The sequence below is a fragment of the Cetorhinus maximus genome, chromosome 12 (assembly GCF_964194155.1).
Source record: "Cetorhinus maximus chromosome 12, sCetMax3.hap1.1, whole genome shotgun sequence".
Classification (NCBI taxonomy): Eukaryota; Metazoa; Chordata; class Chondrichthyes; order Lamniformes; family Cetorhinidae; genus Cetorhinus; species Cetorhinus maximus.
Genome location: NC_135890.1, coordinates 56,880,797 through 56,900,403, shown reverse-complemented (window position 1 = coordinate 56,900,403; position 19,607 = coordinate 56,880,797). Strand labels below are relative to the sequence as shown.

Genomic DNA, 19,607 nt, shown 5'->3' with positions numbered 1-19,607 from the left:
GCATTTGCGTGTACTGGAAGCTACATATATCAATACACAGGGCCCTGTTCTTTGCAGACAGAAAGAACATGTACACACATTGCGCCTGTTTCAGCTAAACAAAATGTGATGGCCATTCGCTGGTTCATTCCTCAGGGCAATGCCAATCAAAGTCAAGCTGCCTGGTTGAAATTTTAAACAATGCTTGGTAGTTAACTGTCAGTCACTTAACTGGTGTATTCTCCATGGCAATGCCTCTACCAATCAGAGTCCACTTGCCAATCAATCAGCACTGTCTTCTCATACAGTATGAAGTTATTGCATGGCAGAGGCGGCGCAACGGTTGGTGCAGAAAGTGGTGACCAGCAGCCCCAAGCTTGCCCTGGCTGCTGCTAATTATTCCAAACCATGTCTGGCTACCTTCTGGAAATATGCTCGGGTGGAGCTGGCTCCTCCAACTCCTGGAGAAATCCCAGTGGCTGTTGAAAGCTTCAAGAATCTTGTGGCATCACTTTAGGCTGGGAGTTACAAACAAACAACCATAAAAGATGCCCTGAGGAACACACTTGTGGCTCCGGAAATTGTGATGTGTTTTTACATTGGCGAAGTCATAGGCCGAAGAAGCCTGATTGGATGTAATGTCTGAACTCTACCCTGTGTTGGACTAGCATTCCATTGTAAATGAATGAATAATATTTCAAATTAAATAAAGCCATTATTAGGACTTAAAAAAAATAAAGTTGTTGCTTCTCCTGACATTGGTATTCTTGTGATTGTCCTGATGAGTGCAAGATGAAAAGCTTTGACAAAATGTCTTTTTTTGGCAATACTGAAACGACTATTTGTATTTTTTTTTGATGAGTTGTTATTTCTCTGAGCAAAACTAGACTGTGAACTAATATCGAATTCTGGAGTTAGCGGGTTTATTAGTTTCACGTGCTTTAACCCAAGATTTTGGTCACCTATCCTAATATTTCCTCTTTTGCTCAATGCCAATTTTTGTACAACTACTCTCTTATCATGCACCTTGGGACTTTTTATTATATCACAGCTGCTAAATAAACACAAACGATTTCAAAATTTCTTCTAATTGAACATACAGCTTAATTTTGTTTTGGCTTTAGAAATTTAGGATAAATTTCCTACGTTGTATCTTAAATGAAAAAATGATGTATACACTGATTGTGTTTTGTCGTAACAATATTAATTCAGGACTGGTGTCTAATAAAACATGTCATTAGTCGGTGTTCAAATTGTTTCCTACAGATTTCTTTGGCTCTAACAAGTGAAGTGCACAGTGTCCGTGCAGGAAGGCAACTGCCTGCAAAACTCACCACCCTTGTCCAGCAACACTTTGACCTTGCTTCCACTACTATTACTAACATACCCATGAAGGTGCGTCTATTCCCTCAAATTAGTTTTTTTTTAAGTAGAGTGCAGCATCTAATTGTTTTTTATTTCCTATTTTCAGTTTGTGAAAATTAACATTTTTCAAAGTAATTTTCAAATTATTTTCTCTCCACATCATATTTCTGTTTGCTAGCCTACATTCAGTGTCAGTGAACAGGTTAGTAAATTTGAATTTAAAATAGAACATTAGATCATGAAAACTGATCAATAGGTTATATTGCATGTAACACGTGGCAGTGTGCAATATAATCATTTTTTTGGTTGAATAGTTTTCCTTTTCAATTTTGCAGTCACTCTCAAACTGTCTGCTCTTGTAACATTTACCTTATGATCCCTTGTATGATAATGTCACGAAAATTGCTCCCTTACATCCGTATTGTTCTTTCCATTTTATGTGTTTATATGTATCTACCCTGTATCGTATTTGTGTGGCATGCAATGATAATGTACCTGCTGCAATTTGTTCATTGTTAAACGCTTTCTACACACTGGAATGGAGAGGTGGGGTGCGGGCGGGCAAGGTAGTTCTTTATTGAAATGTTTTCGAAATGAACATAATATTTGTAGATCTTTTCAAAGTAGCTTTTTAATAGTGCAGATAATCAATTACAAAATTCAAGGTTTCTTGACTGTACCATTGAGTACAATGAGATTGTTGGTCTATTAGGAGAACTTTGAGCTGTTAATGAATGTGTTGAGAGTTTTACTGAATCATGTTGTGCCAGTACTCCCAGATTTGTTTGAATATGCTGTCAAGTTAACTGGTGCAATGCTGCCACAAGGTGGCATGGTAATCTAATCACAATACATGGTTTTAAGAGTGGTGAAGGGAAGTTGGAATTGATCCCCTCACATCACCATTGTGTTGTCCTAAAGGGAAGGGTAAAATGAATGAAAAATGCAGATTAATGTATTTAAAAAGAAATTTAAAAACCTGTTAAATGTTTGGAATCCACATGAGTTATTAGAATTCAGTGACTAAAAACAGTAAATGGTGGAAACACTCCAGGCCTGGCAGCATCTGTGGAGGGAGAAACATGGAGGTTAACATTTCAAGTCAATGACCTTCCATCAGAACAGATTTCATTTCAGATTTCCAGCATTTGCAGTATTTTGTTTTTGTATTAGAATTCAGGAACTTGATGCAGTTTTGTTGAGTTTGCAAATGATGTTGAATAACTTGATAAGGCAGCTGAAGAAGGACCCAAGGGTAATTTGTATATATTCAAAAATATGGCTGATGAAATTCAGTGCAGCGAATTACACATTGACACATAATACATCACCAAAACCAAGCTATGCTGCTAGATCAGAGTCTTGAGAATGAAGCAGTCATGCTGAAAATATGTTGCATGCTGGTGAGTGCACATCATGAGCACCATGTTCAGCTTCTTCTCACTGATCATCCAAACCAATAGAGATGGAGCAGAGATGGGCTACGAGGCAAATCATTGATGTCAGGTGGAGGCATGATGTTGGTACTAAACTAATAATAGAGAACTCGAATGCAAATCTCACCGTGACAGTTTGGGAATTAATTTTGTTTGAAAAATCTGGATGTTAAAAGCTGGTGTCAGTAAAAGTGACCATGAAGCTGTCACATGGTTATAAAATCCAAATCAATGTCCTTTGGGGAAGCAAACCTGCTTTCATTCCCCAAGCAACTCCAGTCCCACAACAATGTCAACAAGCCATTCAGTTGTGTCAACTCATACAAGCACTGATTGTGATGGTTCAAGATGATGCCCACTGCTATCTTCTTAGGGCAGCTAGAGGTGGGCAGCAGATGCCAGTCTTGCCAGCAACACCCAGAAAAAACAAATTTGCAATGAGCAAAGGTTAAATGGGAACCGTATTAAAGTGAAACCACAAATGCAAGACAAAAACATGGGGTGGAATTTAGTGTGGATGACACAAGTTCATCCACCAGTTAGAGAACCGGTGGGAAACCCGTGTCATCTCTTCAAGGGCTGCCCCGAAGCTATTTAATTGCATTCAGGTATTTAAGCACTTAAGTGGGCAGCATCAAGCCTCCCGCAAGAATTAAAGCCCCACTAGGGTGGAAATCCCACCCCTGAAAGCTGCCGGCCTCTCTATTGCCAGCAGTGCCACCGGGAGAGGTGACTGCTGCTGGTAATTCAGTGTGGCCTTCATCCAGAATCATCAGTGGAGACAGGCGAGTGTGGTCAGGTTGGGGCTCGTGGCGAGGGACTTACCGGCAAAGGGGTGGGGGGGATGGGGTGGCGGGGTGCGCCATGGTTCATAGCAGGCGCCCGCCTTCCCAACACTGGCTCCCTCAATTGGCCTTTGAAGGAGGGAACCCCCAGTGGGCTCAGGGATAATAACCTTTAAATGGCTCAGTAATGAGTCTAATTAGTCAGCAGGCAGGTTTTCTCTGTCGGCCCATTCCCGGCATGAACTAAATGGGGCTCAGTTTTTCTGCTGGTGGGAATGGCCCACATGATCAGAACTGATATCAGGAAAAGCTTCAGGTGAGTGATTCATACCTGGAATAGCCTTCTGGGTAAGGTAGAGGAACGAAAAATTCTGGAGCCATTCATAAAACAAATGCTACAATTGGCAATTCATAATTTTCAAAGAATGAATTCAAAGCGCCAAATGGTCATCCCTATCGGTACTTGTGCCAACCCTGCAACAATATAGAACTGAGTAATGGAGATTGAGAACTATACTGTAAGAAAAAAAACTACAAATTAGTTTGAAATCTTAATGGCTATGTTATCACTTGCACATGAATCCAGATCAAGCCTGTTGATCTGTGTTGGGGAAATAAACTTGAATTGTTTTAGCTTTTCTATGTATTTGATGCCTTGGATGGATACGCATCACAAGTCTCCTCCTCTAAAAGTCATTAAAAAAAAATCTACGAAATCTTTCAGCTGAGAAATGACAGTTGATACTGCAGTAAAATTATAGAACTCTTTATATTGAAAGTTGCAAAGTGCTTTAGCAATTTGAAAACTCTTGCATCATATAGGCAGATATCATTAGGCATTTATATTAACATACACAATGAAATTTACACCAGTACTGTTCTTGGAAATCATCTGTGATTGTTTGAATTTTGTTTGAACAGAGATATGGAGGGGTGAGGTCATGGAGCGATTTGAAAGCAGGGATGGCAATTTTAAAAATCCAGGCATGCTTCATTGTAGACCAGAGACCCCAGGTGATGGGTTAATGGGACTTGGTGTGAATTAGGACACAGGCAGCAGAATTTTGGGTGACTTCATGCTTATGGAGGGTAGAATATGGGAGGCCAGCAAGGAATGTGTTAGAATAGTCAAATCTAGAAGTAACAGAGTGTAAATTGAGTGTTTCCGCAGCAGATGAGCTGAGTCAGGCAGAATTGAGTGATGTTGCAGAGGTGGAAATACGTGGTCTTGATGATGGCCCAGATATATGGTGGTTTGGCTTAAATATGATAAGATAGGTTCTAAACAGTCTAGCTCGACATTCGGAGGGATGGAGTAGATAGTTAGGGAGTTGAGTTGTTGATGCGAATTGAAAACACTTCCAGCTTTCCCAATATTTAATTGGAGGAAGTTGCTGCTCAACCCGTACTTCATGTCGGACAAGCAGTCTGACAATTTAGAGACAGTGAGTGTCGACAGATGGAGGTATTGGTGAGGTAGAGCCAGGTGTTGTCAGTGTACAAGTGAAAACAGATGTACCTTTGGATGATGTCACCAAGGGAACAATGTAGATGAGAAATAGGAGGGAGGTCAAGGATAGATCCTTGGGGAACACCAGAGGTAATGATGCTGGAGCAAAAAGAGGAAACCTGTATTTATGTGCATATAGAATTGAAACTAACATGGTCTTGTAGCTAAAGATGAGGAACATTATTTTTGCCTATTCGCTTGCAGTAGAGAACTAGCATGATGTTAGTATTCAGGCCTATTGTGCAATGTGTAATTGAGTTCAAGGATTAAATGGTGCCAAATGTCATGTGCTCTGACGTGCTACTGTTGAGCCATGTAGTGCCATATTTTGGAAGTAAACTAGACTCTGAACCTAAAGTGGATTTTTAAAAACTCTTTTTCTGCTGATCCTAGAAGACTTTTATTGAAGCCAAAACTGACCCAAATTAATGGCCCCAAAAGATAGGAGCAAGGCAAATAGGAATTTTGCAACTATGGTCAATTCACTGCTTAGATGTAACATTTGTTCATTGACTGCAAACAAATACATATTACATTTACATTCTGACTGTCCTTCATTTAAAGGAAGAACAACATGCAAACACGTCTGCAAATTATGATGTAGAGCTTCTCCATCAAAAAGATGCTCATACTGAACTACTAAGAAGTGGTAAGTGGCAGTTTAGACTTAATTCAGTAAGTACTTGGTGTAAGGGTCATCAAGCTCTATAAAATTGGTAATGCTAAGAACAAAAAAAAAGCAGATTAATCCTCTTCTTTAAGTGTTCCTTCCTCTGTTTCCAAAAGCACTTTTTAACCAGTCTTTTTTCTTGCTAACTTGGGACTGAATTTCAGTGCTCCCCTGACCAGCCTCCTAACTTGTAACCTCTGTAAACTTGAGCTCATACAAAACTCTGCTGCTTATATCCTAAATTGCAGTAAGTCCTGTTCGCCCACCACCCCTGTGCTTGCTATAACCTACATTGGCACCCGCTCTTGCAGCGCCTCGATTTTAAAAATTCTCATCATTGTTCTCAAATCCCTCCACTGCCTAACCCCTCTTTCTCTGTAATCACCTCCAGCTGTATGACGCAAAATGCTTCACAAGGCTTTTAAGGAAAACTAATATATTAAAAGGTTCTCCAAAATGACAGTCCACTCCTGAATTGGGGAGGAATATGGACATTGGAGAAATGGAAAAAAACAAAATAAAAAATGTTTTTTCCCTTGCAACTCATTTTAGTTTTTCTATCTACATGATTTGTGACTTTATGACCTGATGAGAAAAAGTTGAGCAGGTTGGGCTTATACTCAGAGTTTAGAAGAATGAGACATCATCTTATTGAGACATATGAGACTCTCTGAGGGGACTTGGCAGAATAAATGCTGAAAGGATGTTTCCTCTAGTGGGGGAATCTAGAACTAGGAGGCACAGTTTAAAGCTAAGGAGTTTCCCATTGAAGATTGGGATCAGCAGGAATTTCTTCTGAGGATCATTAGTCTTCAGAATTCTCTGCTCCAGAGAGCAGTGGAGGCTGGGTCATTGAATACATTTAAAGTTGAGTTTGATAGATTTTTGATTGACAAGGGAGTAGACAGTTATTGGGGGGACAGACAAGAAATTGGCATCAAGGCAACAGTCAGATCAGCCATGATCCTATCGATTGGTGGAGCAGGCTTGATGGGCTGAATGGCCTGCTCCTGTTCCTATTTCTTACGATCTTATCTTTCGATTTAAGATTTCTGGCTAATCAGGAAGTCCTGTATTCCCTGTTTTGTCCATTTTATATAAACATTTTACATTAATATAGCACTGTTAACTCATTAAATGTATCAAGGCCCTTCACAGGAGCGTTATCAAAGAAAAGTTGCCACTGTGCCACATAAGATATTAGGACAGGTGACCAAAAGCTTGGTCAAAGAACTAGGCTTTTAAAGCGCACCTTAAAGGAGGAAAGACATGGAGAGGTTTAGGGAGGGAATTGCAAAGCATAGGGCCTTGGCAGCTAAATGCACAGCCGCCAATGATGAGCAAAGGAAGTAGTAATGATGTCACAAGTAGCATGTGTTGGAGGAATGCAGAGGTAGGGCTGCAGGAAGTTACAAAGATGAGGAAGGATGAGGCCATGAAAGGATTTGAATGTAAGAATGCAAATTTTAAAATTGAGGTGTTGGGTTTACCAGGAGCCACTGTATGTCAGATACCGTAGGAGTGATACCAGCTGAAGTACAGGTTAGGATACAGGCAGCCGAGTCTTGGATGAGTTCAAGCTTATTGAGATTGTTCTCCCATTGCTATTTGTGGGACTGTGCGGTGTGCAAATTGGCAGCTGTGTTTCCTACATTACAGCATTAACCACTCTTCAGAAGTACTTCATTGACTGTAAAGTTTGGGACGCCCGAGTTTGTGATAGGTGTCATGCCATTACAAATCATTAATTCACTCCTTTAGATTATACAATTCAAACAATAACTTCATTGAATATATGAGAGTGTATATATAGTAGCTTCTTAAACCAGGAATATTTATTTCCTGAGAACCCAATTGGAAAAAAAAATACATATCCAGCCCAAAAAAGGAAATGCTTGAGGTATTGACTTGCTGAAGTTATAGATTGTCTCATCTGCAGCATTTATTTTTCTAATGGTTGGCATTTTTTTCCCCCCACAGAAGGCAAGAACATGACACCAATAACATGTATGTCTAATTTTGTTATCATTGAATTAGTATGTGTTGGTATAACTATATAGATACTAATTTGTGTTATTTTAGCCAGATTTTTTTATCCACCAACTGGTTATAGGGTAGGATAACAAAATATGGCAGCTAGAAAAAGGCATCTGAAAATCTGATGTTCTGATTCTGCTGTACATGACCTTTCATTTAAAAAAAAATCCAGCTTTTGTGTGTTTTCTTCTTCCATGTTTTCCCCTTTAAATGGAAAACAATATTTAGAATTGGGCTGTGGATTGTAGTCAAAGCCATTCTTGATCAAACAACGGGGGGTGGGTGAACTTTGTGCGGTGATGGGCTCTAATAATTTACCAGCCTGTTGACATGGGATCCTCCCATGAACCCCCTTGGTCTAGTTCTCCAACAGACTTCTAAGCAAAACTTTTCCCCTCACAGAAATATAATTCAAAATCTATCTGGTTACACTCAGACCTACAACTGTAGAACACTAGATGTAGAGTTGGCACAATGTCAATTCTAAATGTGACATCTTTGCAATTTAAGTTTAGTGCATCTATCATTCAGATGTTCAAAGTACTTTTATTAAAACACAATATGATGCCATTTGTTTTTTTATTAATCTCACTGAGCCATAAACCTCTTGCCACCAAGAGAATAGTCCCCAGGTTTCCACCAATGTGGCCATTTAGCTATTCATTGGAGGCTTAATGCAGTGGGATAGTAATAAGGCACCCTGGAGTGTGTTTGGGGGGGTGTGGTGGGGAGAAGTGGGCAGACAAGGCCCTCCATTTGGCATTTGTGTATTTGTTTTGTGCACAGTTTTGGTTAAGATAAATTAAGTAGTGCTGCTGATCATTCTGAAGAAATTGCAAGTTTTAAATCAATGCAGTTTTGTACTGAGTTCTTATTTTGATGGACTAAAATTTTAAGTTGGCCTCTAGTTGTATTTTTAAGTGCCCATTGCTACTACTGCCTTAATTATGCCTTTTCTCTTGTGGTACATGATGTTGAACACATTAAAGGTATGATTTCCAGTTCAAATGCATTCATCTGCAATTACATTAGAATCTCATCATTCAGTGGTAGCAATCTCAGCTTAGAAGCTTGTTAGATACTGCTGTCTTTTAGATGAGATGTTAAAATTGAGGCCCTGTTCAGGTGGGCGTAAAATATCCCATGGTATTATTTGAAGAGTAATGTGGAGTTCTCCAAAGGCTAACATTTGCCCCTTAACGGACACTATCAACACAAGTCACCTGGCCATTTAGCTCATTTGTTTTTGAGACCCTTCTTCCTCTATAGAATAGAACCATAAAATGGTTATAGAACAGGAGGAGGCCATTTGGCCCGCTGTGTCTGTGACAGCTCTATAAGAGCTACTCAACTAGTCCCACTCTCCTGCCATTTCTCCTTCCGCCTTTCATTCCCTTCCTTCCCATCAACATTTGTAACAATGAAAGTAATGACTAACCACAGTAGCAAGACATTTTCCATGGTAGAACCGATATACTTACCATTTAAGTGTACGTGTGTAGTTAACTTTCAGCAGTCTATTGAACAGAAGATTCAAGTGATGCAGGATTGTTAATATACTGCACAAACCATGTTGTTTCAAATGTTTGAGTCCATGGTTGTTGTAATACCCAAGCAGGTGTTTCAGACTTACCTAAATCCTCTATAACTTTGGTATGTGCATAACAGAAAAGGGCTCAGCCTCTCCAGTTCGTGTTTGAATATTCTTGTTGCATTTCTGAGTTGAGTTTAGATTTCCAATGCTTGCACTGGAACAGTTGCAGCAAGAGTTTGGATTTCTGTTGCTTGAATTTCTCTTCGTATTAGAAGAAAAATCTTAATATCACTTCTTCTGATATTTGTAGGTGACCACTTCAAGGGAAAGAAAGGTAATTGGTAGTGTAACTTAGTGTTTCACATAACAACAGGTTTAGAATTTCTTCCAAATGACCGCTAGAGACTTCGGAATGGTATCCCGCAAGTAAAGTTTTGACAGCAGGAGTTGGAAGTTATTTATCCAGACTAGTGAGTCAGTGCTTTATATATCAACATTTTGGTGCAAATGTCTATTGCAGCTGTGTGTAGTACAGTACATGAATCAATATCTGCATACTTTAAAATCAACCTTAAAAAAAATCTGTGTAATTTGTTTAATTTTGTCTCTGGGTATCTTCCTTTGCTAGAGAAGTAAAGGCTGTGTAGAGGGTGGAGCAGAGTTTCATTAAGATGACCAGAGATGAGACTGTTTAGTCACAAGGAGAGATGAAAGAAAATGAAATAGCTTTCAATAGAACAGAGAAACTTGACAAGAGATTTAAGAGTTATTCAAAACTGAGAGCATTCTGCATAATAAACTATATGAGGAGTAAATATACTTCTGCTATTTGAAGTGCCAGGAACCAGGGGTTATAAATCCAATGGCATCATTTGAAGAACAAAAGGGAAATTTCAGAGAGAGTTCTTTACATAGTGGGTTGTTAGGGCATCAAATGCTCTGCCAGTAACAGAATTCATCATGGTTTTTAAAATGGAAGTGGATAAGTATTTGAAAAAGAATAACTTTAAAAGGAGGGGTGAACGGGTAGGGAGAATGACTGTCTTTCAGAGAGCCAGCACAGGCGTGATGTGCCAAATTGCTCCTCCCTGTGATGTTGCACTCAGTGCAACCACTGCAACCAGAATGCTCATTGATTTTAAAGTAAAGTATCTTTTGTTTTTACATGGATTTTATTTGGAAGTTGCAGGTTAAGATTTATGTTAACTTGTCAGAAATGAAAATCATTTAATGTTTACTCCCAGTGGAAAGGAATGGTTTGTACTCTTACTCACTCCCAATGACTTGGCTGAGTTTGGTAAGCTCTTTCCTGGTTCACTAGATGAAGTGCCATATGCCAATAGACAGACAAGTCCTGGTCATGTTCACTTGAATCACACTTCCTGTTCACTAATTGCAGAACAGTGTTGATGGGAGGCATTGAAAAAGTTGTGGAACACATGCGTTGTTCTCCTGGCTGAAGCTGTGACTGTTATATAGCACAACACTTAATTTAAACTGTGACTGAAATTGTGTTTGGCTGCAGTAATTATGTGGTTAAATTATCCAAATCAGTTTGGAATGAACTTTAATGAAAATGATCCTTGCAAATGTTGAACTAATTTTATTTTTTGGAATCTGCCTTTCAATTTTTTAATATCTTGTCTATACTAGAACATTACGATGGAATTTTAGTTTGTTCTCAATGTTTTGCATTTTACTTGTTCAAGCCAAATGCTATTTTCTATTGGTTTTATTTTGCAGTTGATCCACATCTATGCAGTAGCAATAGAGACAGTGCTGTCAAAGATACTGTGACATTGAAGTGGTGTACTCCACGAACCAATAATGTTGGTAAGTATGAAGTAAAATTAAATTAGCCGGTGAAAATGATGTTGCCCCACATTTCGTCCAGTAAATTATTGAATAAACAAAATTACAGCTGTTGCCATATAAATCCAGTTCCATTGTACCCTAAAGTATAGGTTTCATTTTGGTCAATTTATCGAATTAGAATAAAACTGTTCCCTAAGTGTTATACCTATTCCAGGACAAATCCTGTAACGTGTTTGACATTTAACCTTCCCCATGAAGTGCCCCTCAATCTCACATCCATCTTACTGGCTAGCTTCTCAAACCCTAGGAAACTTGTGCAGAAGGAGTTAATTTCACAGCCCTGCCAAAATCTCATGAAAGGAGCTTCATTTAGATATTATGAAGGACTTGCATGTCAAAAGTGGGTTAATCTGATGCCCTGATTTCCATCATAGTTAAATCTGAAACAGACATGTTGATGGGTTAGGTTTTGTGAATTTGTCAATTTAATCCCTGTCCCACTACAACCTGTTGTGGGGTCAGGGATTGGTTAAGTTTTCCCCCCTTAATCATTGTAACAACATTGGGAATACGAGTGGAGAAATCCTAATTCTTATTTGCTAGATCTCAAAAAGTAAACAGAGTCGACCGCATTTGGCTGCACCTCCCAAACTCGTGACCTCCACCTAGAAGAACAAGGGCAGCAGATACATGGGAACATCACCACCCCCAATATCTCCCCTAAATCTCACACCATTCTGACTTGTACCTATATCGCCGTTTCTGCATTGTCATGAAGCACCTTTGCCACACTGCCCTGAAAAGGTGGTGCAGTGAGGAATGAGCAACATGTTCTGCTGTAAAATATGCACAATTTCTTGGCTATTGTACAAAATTATTTTATTGTTTTCCCCATGGTCCCATTTTAAGGAGCAGGAAACTGCTGTGGTGTATTTGGTACAGTTCCTGCACCTAACCAAGTTCAGTTCCTTTGTGTGCCCATTCATTGTGGTATTGTAATGCAGTTATAATTTATTTCCTGCTTGACTGCATTAAGCATGTTTTGCCAGATAAAGGTGGGATGCATTGGCTCAGTGAGAGAGTGCATCATGTTACTTCTGAACAAGAGTTCAGAATGATTACTTTCATTTATGTATCCTGTTTTTATATGATATAACGCTACTGTGTTGCTGTGTGTAACATAAAACATTTCTTTCAGAATTGCACTATTGCACAGGAGCTTACAGAATATCACCGGTAGATGTAAACAGCAGACCTTCCTCCTGCCTAACAAACTTCTTACTGAATGGTGGGTAATTTTGCTATATTTGATGGTTGAAGTATCTTTGTAGCAGTATCATGGCAAAGCTATAATAGTATGTACTGTATTGCATGTAAAACAGAATGATTCAGATTTTGCTATGGTAGTGTCAATGTTTGCCATCATAATTCCACAGAAGCTGACACCTGCAGAATAACATGAAATTTAGAACCGATGTCAGTGAATCCATGGCCCATAAGAGTATGTGGTAAAGGCTCCCACAGACTGTTGTCTCCCTTATAATCATGAATTGATAAGAATTTCCACTCTAACACTGTTCACCTTGCTGTAAAAACCCTGGAAAAATTGCATGTTGTTGAATGAGGTGCAAATGGGCTTTTAATGGTATACTAACTTCATAATTACGGCTAAACAACCTCTCTGACCCTGAAAAGCTGATTTTAACTTTTGTAAAACGTCAAAGTTCTCCACTATTGTTAAAAATTCCACGTAGAAGTCTGTTTATTTTTACTTTTTTTATTTTCATACCTGAAAATATAAATTAAAAGTGCTGGATTTTAAGTACCTTTTAACTTTCTAGTTTGCTCTATGTAAATATTTCTATTTGGTTGCCTATCTGTTTGCTGTCAACACTGCTGCTGCCTTTGATTTAGTGCCAGATTTAAACTGCTGCAGGGAAAGGAGAAATTCCTGTCGCGCAGTTCGCTAGATCTTTGTGGGTAGCTTTCTTCGAGATCAGGGGTGAGCATCCTTGCTTCACCACTGACGGCAAAATCCAGGCTATTGACACACACTGTTGCATTAAAAACCCCTTTCACCCTCAGAATCATCTTATGCCAAATACCAGGGTAATATTGTGATTTACCAATTGTAATTTTAAAATATTTCTGTGTAAAACAGTTCTTGCAACAAGATGCTAATTGGCTAAAGGATTTTTTTTATTCATTCAAGGGATGTGGGTTTCGCTGGCTAAGCCAGCATTTTTTGCCCATTCCTAATTGCCCTTGAGCAGATGACAGTGAGCTGCCTTTTTGAACCGCTGCAGTCCATTTGGTGTAGATACACCCACAATGCTGTTAGGGAGGGAGTTTCAGGATTCTGACCCAGCGACATTTGATACTTATGATAAGATTTAAGGACTAATTAAGTGTTACATGTATGTATGTGTGTCTATAGTTGGCCTACTACAGCCATTGTTCCCATAGCTGCACCCTGCTATTTATGTCCTCCTTACATATTTATTGTTAGTTCATGAAGCTTACAATTATTAAGACCTAGATTTTCCAATTGGAACATTGATGCAATCCATTTAAAATGAGTGGTTTGCTATTGGTACAATTGGAAAACTTGGTGTTTAAGTTATAAATGTATTACAGAAGCCGTAGGGGAGATGATATCATGCCCCTTTGTAGAACTGATCCTGATGATTGGTTAAATAAACTATGAATGCTTTAACTTTAACTAAATAAACAGTAATAAATGTGATGGTATCGCAATGTCACTGCATTTCTTTTGGGCAGGAGCCATGTTACCTGTCCAGATTAAAAACAGCATCATTTTCATTTTTTTTATTTGCTTAACTGTCAGCATCTGAAAAGAGGGAAATCCCCTTCATTAGAACCTGTTGCCTGTTCTCCAATGAAAATTAGCCATTGGAGCCTTTCTTTCTAAATGGGAGGCGATATTATTGGAACATATAAGATTCGGAGGAGGCTTGACAGGGTAGATGCTGAAAGGATGTTTTCCTTAGAACTGGGGGGCACAGTTTCAAAATAAGGTGTCTCCCATTTGAGACAGAGCTGAGGAGGATTTTCTCTCAGGGGGTTGTTAACCTTTGGAATTCTCTACCCCAGAGAGAAGTAGAGGCTGGGTGGTTAGATATATTAAACGCTGAGTTAGACGGACTTTTGATCTACAAGGCAGGAAAGTGGAGTTAAGGCCACATCAGCCATGATCTAATTGAAATCCGGGCAGGCTCAGGGGGCCAAATGGCCTAGTTCTGCTCGTATTTTTTTTTTAATGTTCTTATGTAGTTCTGTAAGGCCGAGAAAAATTCTGTTTACTTGCTCTGAACAAAGTTCTATCCCAAATGTCTTTGCCCTTCAATCCTATTCTTTGTGGTAGGATTTATTAGTTTGCGTGTGGAGACAGGATTACATTCTGGAGTGAAAAGAAGTTAGAACCAGGTAATTAAACTTTGCATACAAAGTAGTGGATAAGCTGTCTTTTTTTGTCCTCCAGGCAAAGCTGTCCAACAGTATAGAGTGCTGAGGGATGATTTGCTTGGTATGATTAAAATGATAAAGGGGTTTAGTTGGAGTAAAACTATTCCCTCTGGTTGGGCAGACATAATGTTAAAATTAGAGCTCGGTCATTCAGGATTGAAATTAGCAAGCACTTTTTCACACAAAGGGTTGTGGAAGCCTGGAACTCGTTGCCAAAAAGGCTAAGGATGCTGGGGGTGAGTTAGAGCTTTCAAGACTGAATGCTAGATGTTTGTGAGGTAAGGATATCAAGGGGTATGGAGTTACGGTGGGTAAATGGGATTGAGGTACAGTTGAGCCATGATTTGATTGAATGGTGAAGCAGGCTCAAGTAGCCATATGGCTTAATCCTGCTCTTTACTTATGCTCTTAGTCTACAGTTCTCTTTTTTTTAAAAAAAAAAGACTCAAACTCTTGAAGCCTGAGCTCCAAGGTTAGATATCTTTCTGGTTGCACTGCACTTCCTACATAAAGCCTTGACATTCTTCAGGTGTGCTGTCTGAAGCTGAATATTGATACTCCCCAATTGTGCACATACTAGACCCTGACAGAACGTAAATATGGGACTTTAGTGTCAGCTGTGGCTCAGTGGGTAGCACTCTTGCCCTGAATCAGAAGGTTGTGGGTTAACATCCTGCTCCAGAGACATGAGCACAAAATCCAAGCTGACAGTCCATTTCAGTACTGTGGAATGCTACACTGACAGAGGTGTGCCAACTTTTGGTTGAGACGTCTGCCCTTTCAGGTAACCATAAAAGATCCTATTGTACTATTTTAAGATGATCAGGGGAGTTCTCCCCGGAAACATCACTAAAAAAACAAATTAGCTGTTCATTCTATTGCTGTTTGTTAGATCTTGCTGTGTGCAAATTGGCTGCCATGTTTCCTACATTACAACTGTCGATACTTCAAAAGTACTTCATTGGCTGTAAAGCACTTTGGGACATCTTGGGGTTGTAAATGATGCTAGATAAATGTAAGTCTGCCAGTCTTAAATTTGTACTTGGTCTGACCAGTACAACCTAAAATAATTTTCTGATCCTGATTGCACCTTGCACTTCTTTAATGAATGGTCACTTACTAACCCCAGTCTCAGTCCATTAACAGGTACCTCTGCATGGTATAACCATGCCTCACTTGCAGTTTGATTTGATCTCTGGTTTGGTATTCCTTCCTTCTGCTTCCTGCTTCATTTGCTACTAGATCTAATCTAACCTTGCACGTGTCTATACGTGCACAGGTGCATCCTGTGCCAACTTTGTCCCTTTGTTCTCACGCATACATATAGCTGATATGCATAAAACATTTGCCTATATCTGATTGGACTTCTTTAACACTTGAACTTTGACTTAGTGCTTTCTCAGTTTAAAAGGCTTTTTAGTTGAGCATGTACTGCACTTCCTAAGCCCTTGCCTGATTTTCTCCAAAGCTCCCTCCCTCTTTGAAAAGCAGAATAGTGCGGATGCTTAAAAAATAAACAGAAAATGCTGGAAATACTCAGCAGGTTGTGGCAGCATCTGTGGAGAGAGACAGTTAGTTTCAGGCCTGTGACCTTCCATCAGAACTTAGTCGAGAGAAACAGAGTTAACATTTCAGACCTGAAACGATAACTCTATTTCTCTTCACAGATGCTGCCATTACCACCCTCCCTCTTTCTTGCTGTTAAAGTACAATCTTTACACTTAATTTCACCAGCTAAGGCCCCATTGTTCATGGCAACGCCTCTACCCATCAGAGTCCACTTGCCAACCAATCAGCGTTCTCTTCTCATGCAGTACAAATTGTTGTTTCCTTTACAATTGGTGTTCTTGTGAGTCTGTCCTGATGAGTGTAAGACGAAACACTTTGACAGCATGTCTCTTTTTTTCAGCAATACTCAAGTTCTGTACTACCAAATAAATATAAGAAAAATTCCAGTTAGTAGCACTTCTATTCAGTCCCCTCCCCATACTGGTTTAAAGTTCTTCCTACAGACTTGTTATTCTACGAGGACCTTTTGAATCCAGCCTGGTTCGAGTGCAGCTCATCCCCACATTATATCTCCTTCCTGTTCCAAAACCAGCACCAATACCCTGTGAAAAGGAAAAAGAACCGCTCTTCACACTAGTTCAGTGCTTTCCAAACTTTTTCCCGGTGTGACCCCATTTTAATCCCTCAGGCTTTGTGTGACGTCAGAGTAAAAATTTGGAAGGGGCAAGGGAGTACAAGTTATTGAGTGGGTGGTTGTATGGGGGAGGCTTCAGCTGTTGAGCAAGGATGAGGGATGTTAGCCCTTGCCCTGGGGTGGGAGGGAGAACAGGACTTGAACGTGGGGAGAAAAGGCATGTAATAATATCCTGAATTATAAAGTAATAGGGCACTCATGAATGTAATAGGAACCTCAGTGTATTATTAATGTCATAGGACTCAGACTAATGTAACAGGATCCACATTATTGATGCAACAGGTCATTGATTAATCAAAAAGTGCATGGATTATTAATGTATTTGAATTCTGATTAATGCAATAGCATCCTGATTATTAATGCATTATGATCCTGATTATTGATGCAAGATGATCCTGATTATGGAAGAAATAGGCTTTCTGCAAAAATAACAAACACCTACTTTTTTACAGGCTTTTATGCACCAGCAATCGGGCCTCAGAGCAGAAATCAGTCCAAGCTCCACAGCAGCCATTGCTGCTTTGGAGCTTGCACCTCCAAAATCTCATCCTGTGACCCCTCAGTTTGGGAAGCCCTGCACTAGTCTTCTAGCAGCACAATTACTTTCTTGATCTGTTTGTCCCTCTTCCAATTGGCACGTGGCTCAGCTGGTAATCTGGAGATGACGACCCCGCACTTTGTGATCCTGTCTCATTCCTAATAATCCCTTAGCAGGACCTCTGCCTTCTTCCTTCTGACGTTGCTGTTATCATGACCAGATGGTTCTTCCCCATCTTTTCCATGTTCCTTTCCAGCTGCATTGAGACATGCCTTGCCCTGACAACATGTTGGCAACACACTCTTCTGTCTCTTGATCGTGACTACAGAGAATACCCTCATTACACCTGTTGGACAGGACCGGATTTTGCAGATCCTCATTTGATAGGTTTCTGACTCAGTTACACATTCCTCTTCTTGTACCTGTATCTCTCCCAGTGTTGTGACTGTGTTCTAGAGTAAAATATATAACTATTCCTCTTCCTCCCTTTTTATATTTGGAGTGTGTCTCTTAACTTGAACTCCAACTCAATGACTCTTGAGTCTGAGCATCTCAAGGTTGAAACATTTCCCACAAGCGTGTCAATGAGGACAGTCTCATTGTCCACAAATTTCCATGTTTTACGGTCCCGACACTGCCTGTGCTATCATAATCAAGGAATCATAGAAACTTATAGCACAAGGGGCCACTTGGCTTGTCAGGCCTGTGCTGGCTCATTCAAAGAGCAGTCATGTTTATCCCCATATTCCTAGTTTTTGTCTGTAACCCTGTAAATTCCTTATCCTCCAATACCTGTCCAACTCCCTTTTGAAATTATCGATGGAATCTACCTTTCCAGGTAGAGCATTCCGTATCCAGACAACACTCTGAGTGAAAAGATTTCTCCTCATCAGCCCTCTGGATCTTGTGACAGTGATTTTCAATCAGTGACCTCTGGATATTGACACACTCGCCAGTTTTTCTCCTCCAACTTTCATCAAACTGCTCATCATCTCAGAAAACTCTATTAGGTTTCAACGTACAAATTAGGAGCAGAAGTGGGCCACTAAGCTCCTTAAACCTGCTCCGCCATTCAATAAAATCAGGGCTGATCTAATTTTAACCTCCATTCCACATTCTTACCTATCCTGATAACCTTTCACCCCCCTGTTGATCAAGAACCTGTGTAACTCTCCCTTAAAGATATTCGAAGAATCTGCCTCAAGCACCTTTTGAGGAAGAGAATTGCAAAGTGTCTCAACCCGCAAGAAAAAAAAATTTTCCTCATCTCTGTCTTAAATGGGCGACTCCTTATTTTTAAATTGTAACCCTTAGTTCTAGATTCTCCCACAAGAGGAAACATCCTTTCCACATCCAACCTGTCAAGACCCCTCCGGATCTTTATATGTTTCAATCAAGTCACCTGTTACTATTCTAAACTCCAGCATATACAAGCCTAGCCTGTCCAACCTTTCTTTATAAGACAACCCGCCCATTCCAGGTATTAATCTAGTAAACCACATCTGAACTGCTTCCAACGCATTTACAACTTTCACTAAATAAGAAGACCAATACTGTACACAGTACTCCAGATGCGGTCTCATCGATACACTGTATAACTAAAGCATAACCGCCCTACTGTTATTTATTGCAAGGATAATTGAATACAATGACATTTTATTAGCTTTTCTAATTACTTGCTGCACCTGCATAATAACCTTTTGGTGCTAAAGCACAACAGGAAAATCAGTCCAACCATGGCTAATAAAAGAAATTAAGGATAGTATTAGATCCAAAGGGGAGTCATATAAAGTTGCTAGAAAAAGTAGCAAGCCTGAGGATTGGGAGCAGTTTAGAATTCAGCAAAGGTGGACCAAGAGATTGATTAAGAGGAGAAAAGTAGAGTATGAGAGTAAACTTGCAAGGAACATGAAAGCTGGTTGTAAAAGCTTCTACAAGTATGTAAAAAGAAAAAAGATTAGTGAAGGCAAATGTAGGGCCCTTGCAGTCTGAAACAGGAGAATTTATAATAGAGAACAAGGAAATGGCAGAGCAATTAAACAACTGCTTTAGTTCTGTCTTCACGGAGGAAGACACAAATAACTTCCCAGAAATGCTGGGGAATCGAGGGTCTATTGAGAAGGAGGAATTGAAGGAAATTACTATTACTAAAACAATAGTGCTGGAGAAATTAATGGGACTGAAAGCCGATAAATCCCCAGGGCCCAATAATCTGCACCCCAGGGTACTAAAGGAGGTGGCCATGGAAA

At 39.7% G+C, this 19,607-nt stretch overlaps 1 protein-coding gene and 1 pseudogene across 4 annotated transcripts in view; both read left to right on the top strand.

Annotated features, from left to right (window-relative positions):
- Positions 1-19,607, top strand: part of ints13 (integrator complex subunit 13) — a 75,878-nt gene that overhangs the window by 37,071 nt on the left and 19,200 nt on the right. For 2 of the 4 annotated variants that reach the window (XR_013578155.1, XM_078553665.1), the window contains exons 7-12: positions 1,246-1,374; positions 5,640-5,724; positions 7,726-7,752; positions 9,627-9,650; positions 11,060-11,149; positions 12,330-12,419. Coding sequence is in view for 3 of the 4 variants with exons in the window: in XM_078553665.1 (XP_078409791.1) it covers positions 1,246-1,374; positions 5,640-5,724; positions 7,726-7,752; positions 9,627-9,650; positions 11,060-11,149; positions 12,330-12,419 (445 nt within the window). In the remaining variant the exon portion in view is untranslated. The remainder of the gene's footprint in view (positions 1-1,245; positions 1,375-5,639; positions 5,725-7,725; positions 7,753-9,626; positions 9,651-11,059; positions 11,150-12,329; positions 12,420-19,607) is intronic. The other 2 variants (XM_078553666.1, XM_078553667.1) reach the window with 2 other exon arrangements.
- On the top strand, positions 302-718 carry LOC144687077 (ATP synthase F(0) complex subunit g, mitochondrial pseudogene; annotated as a pseudogene).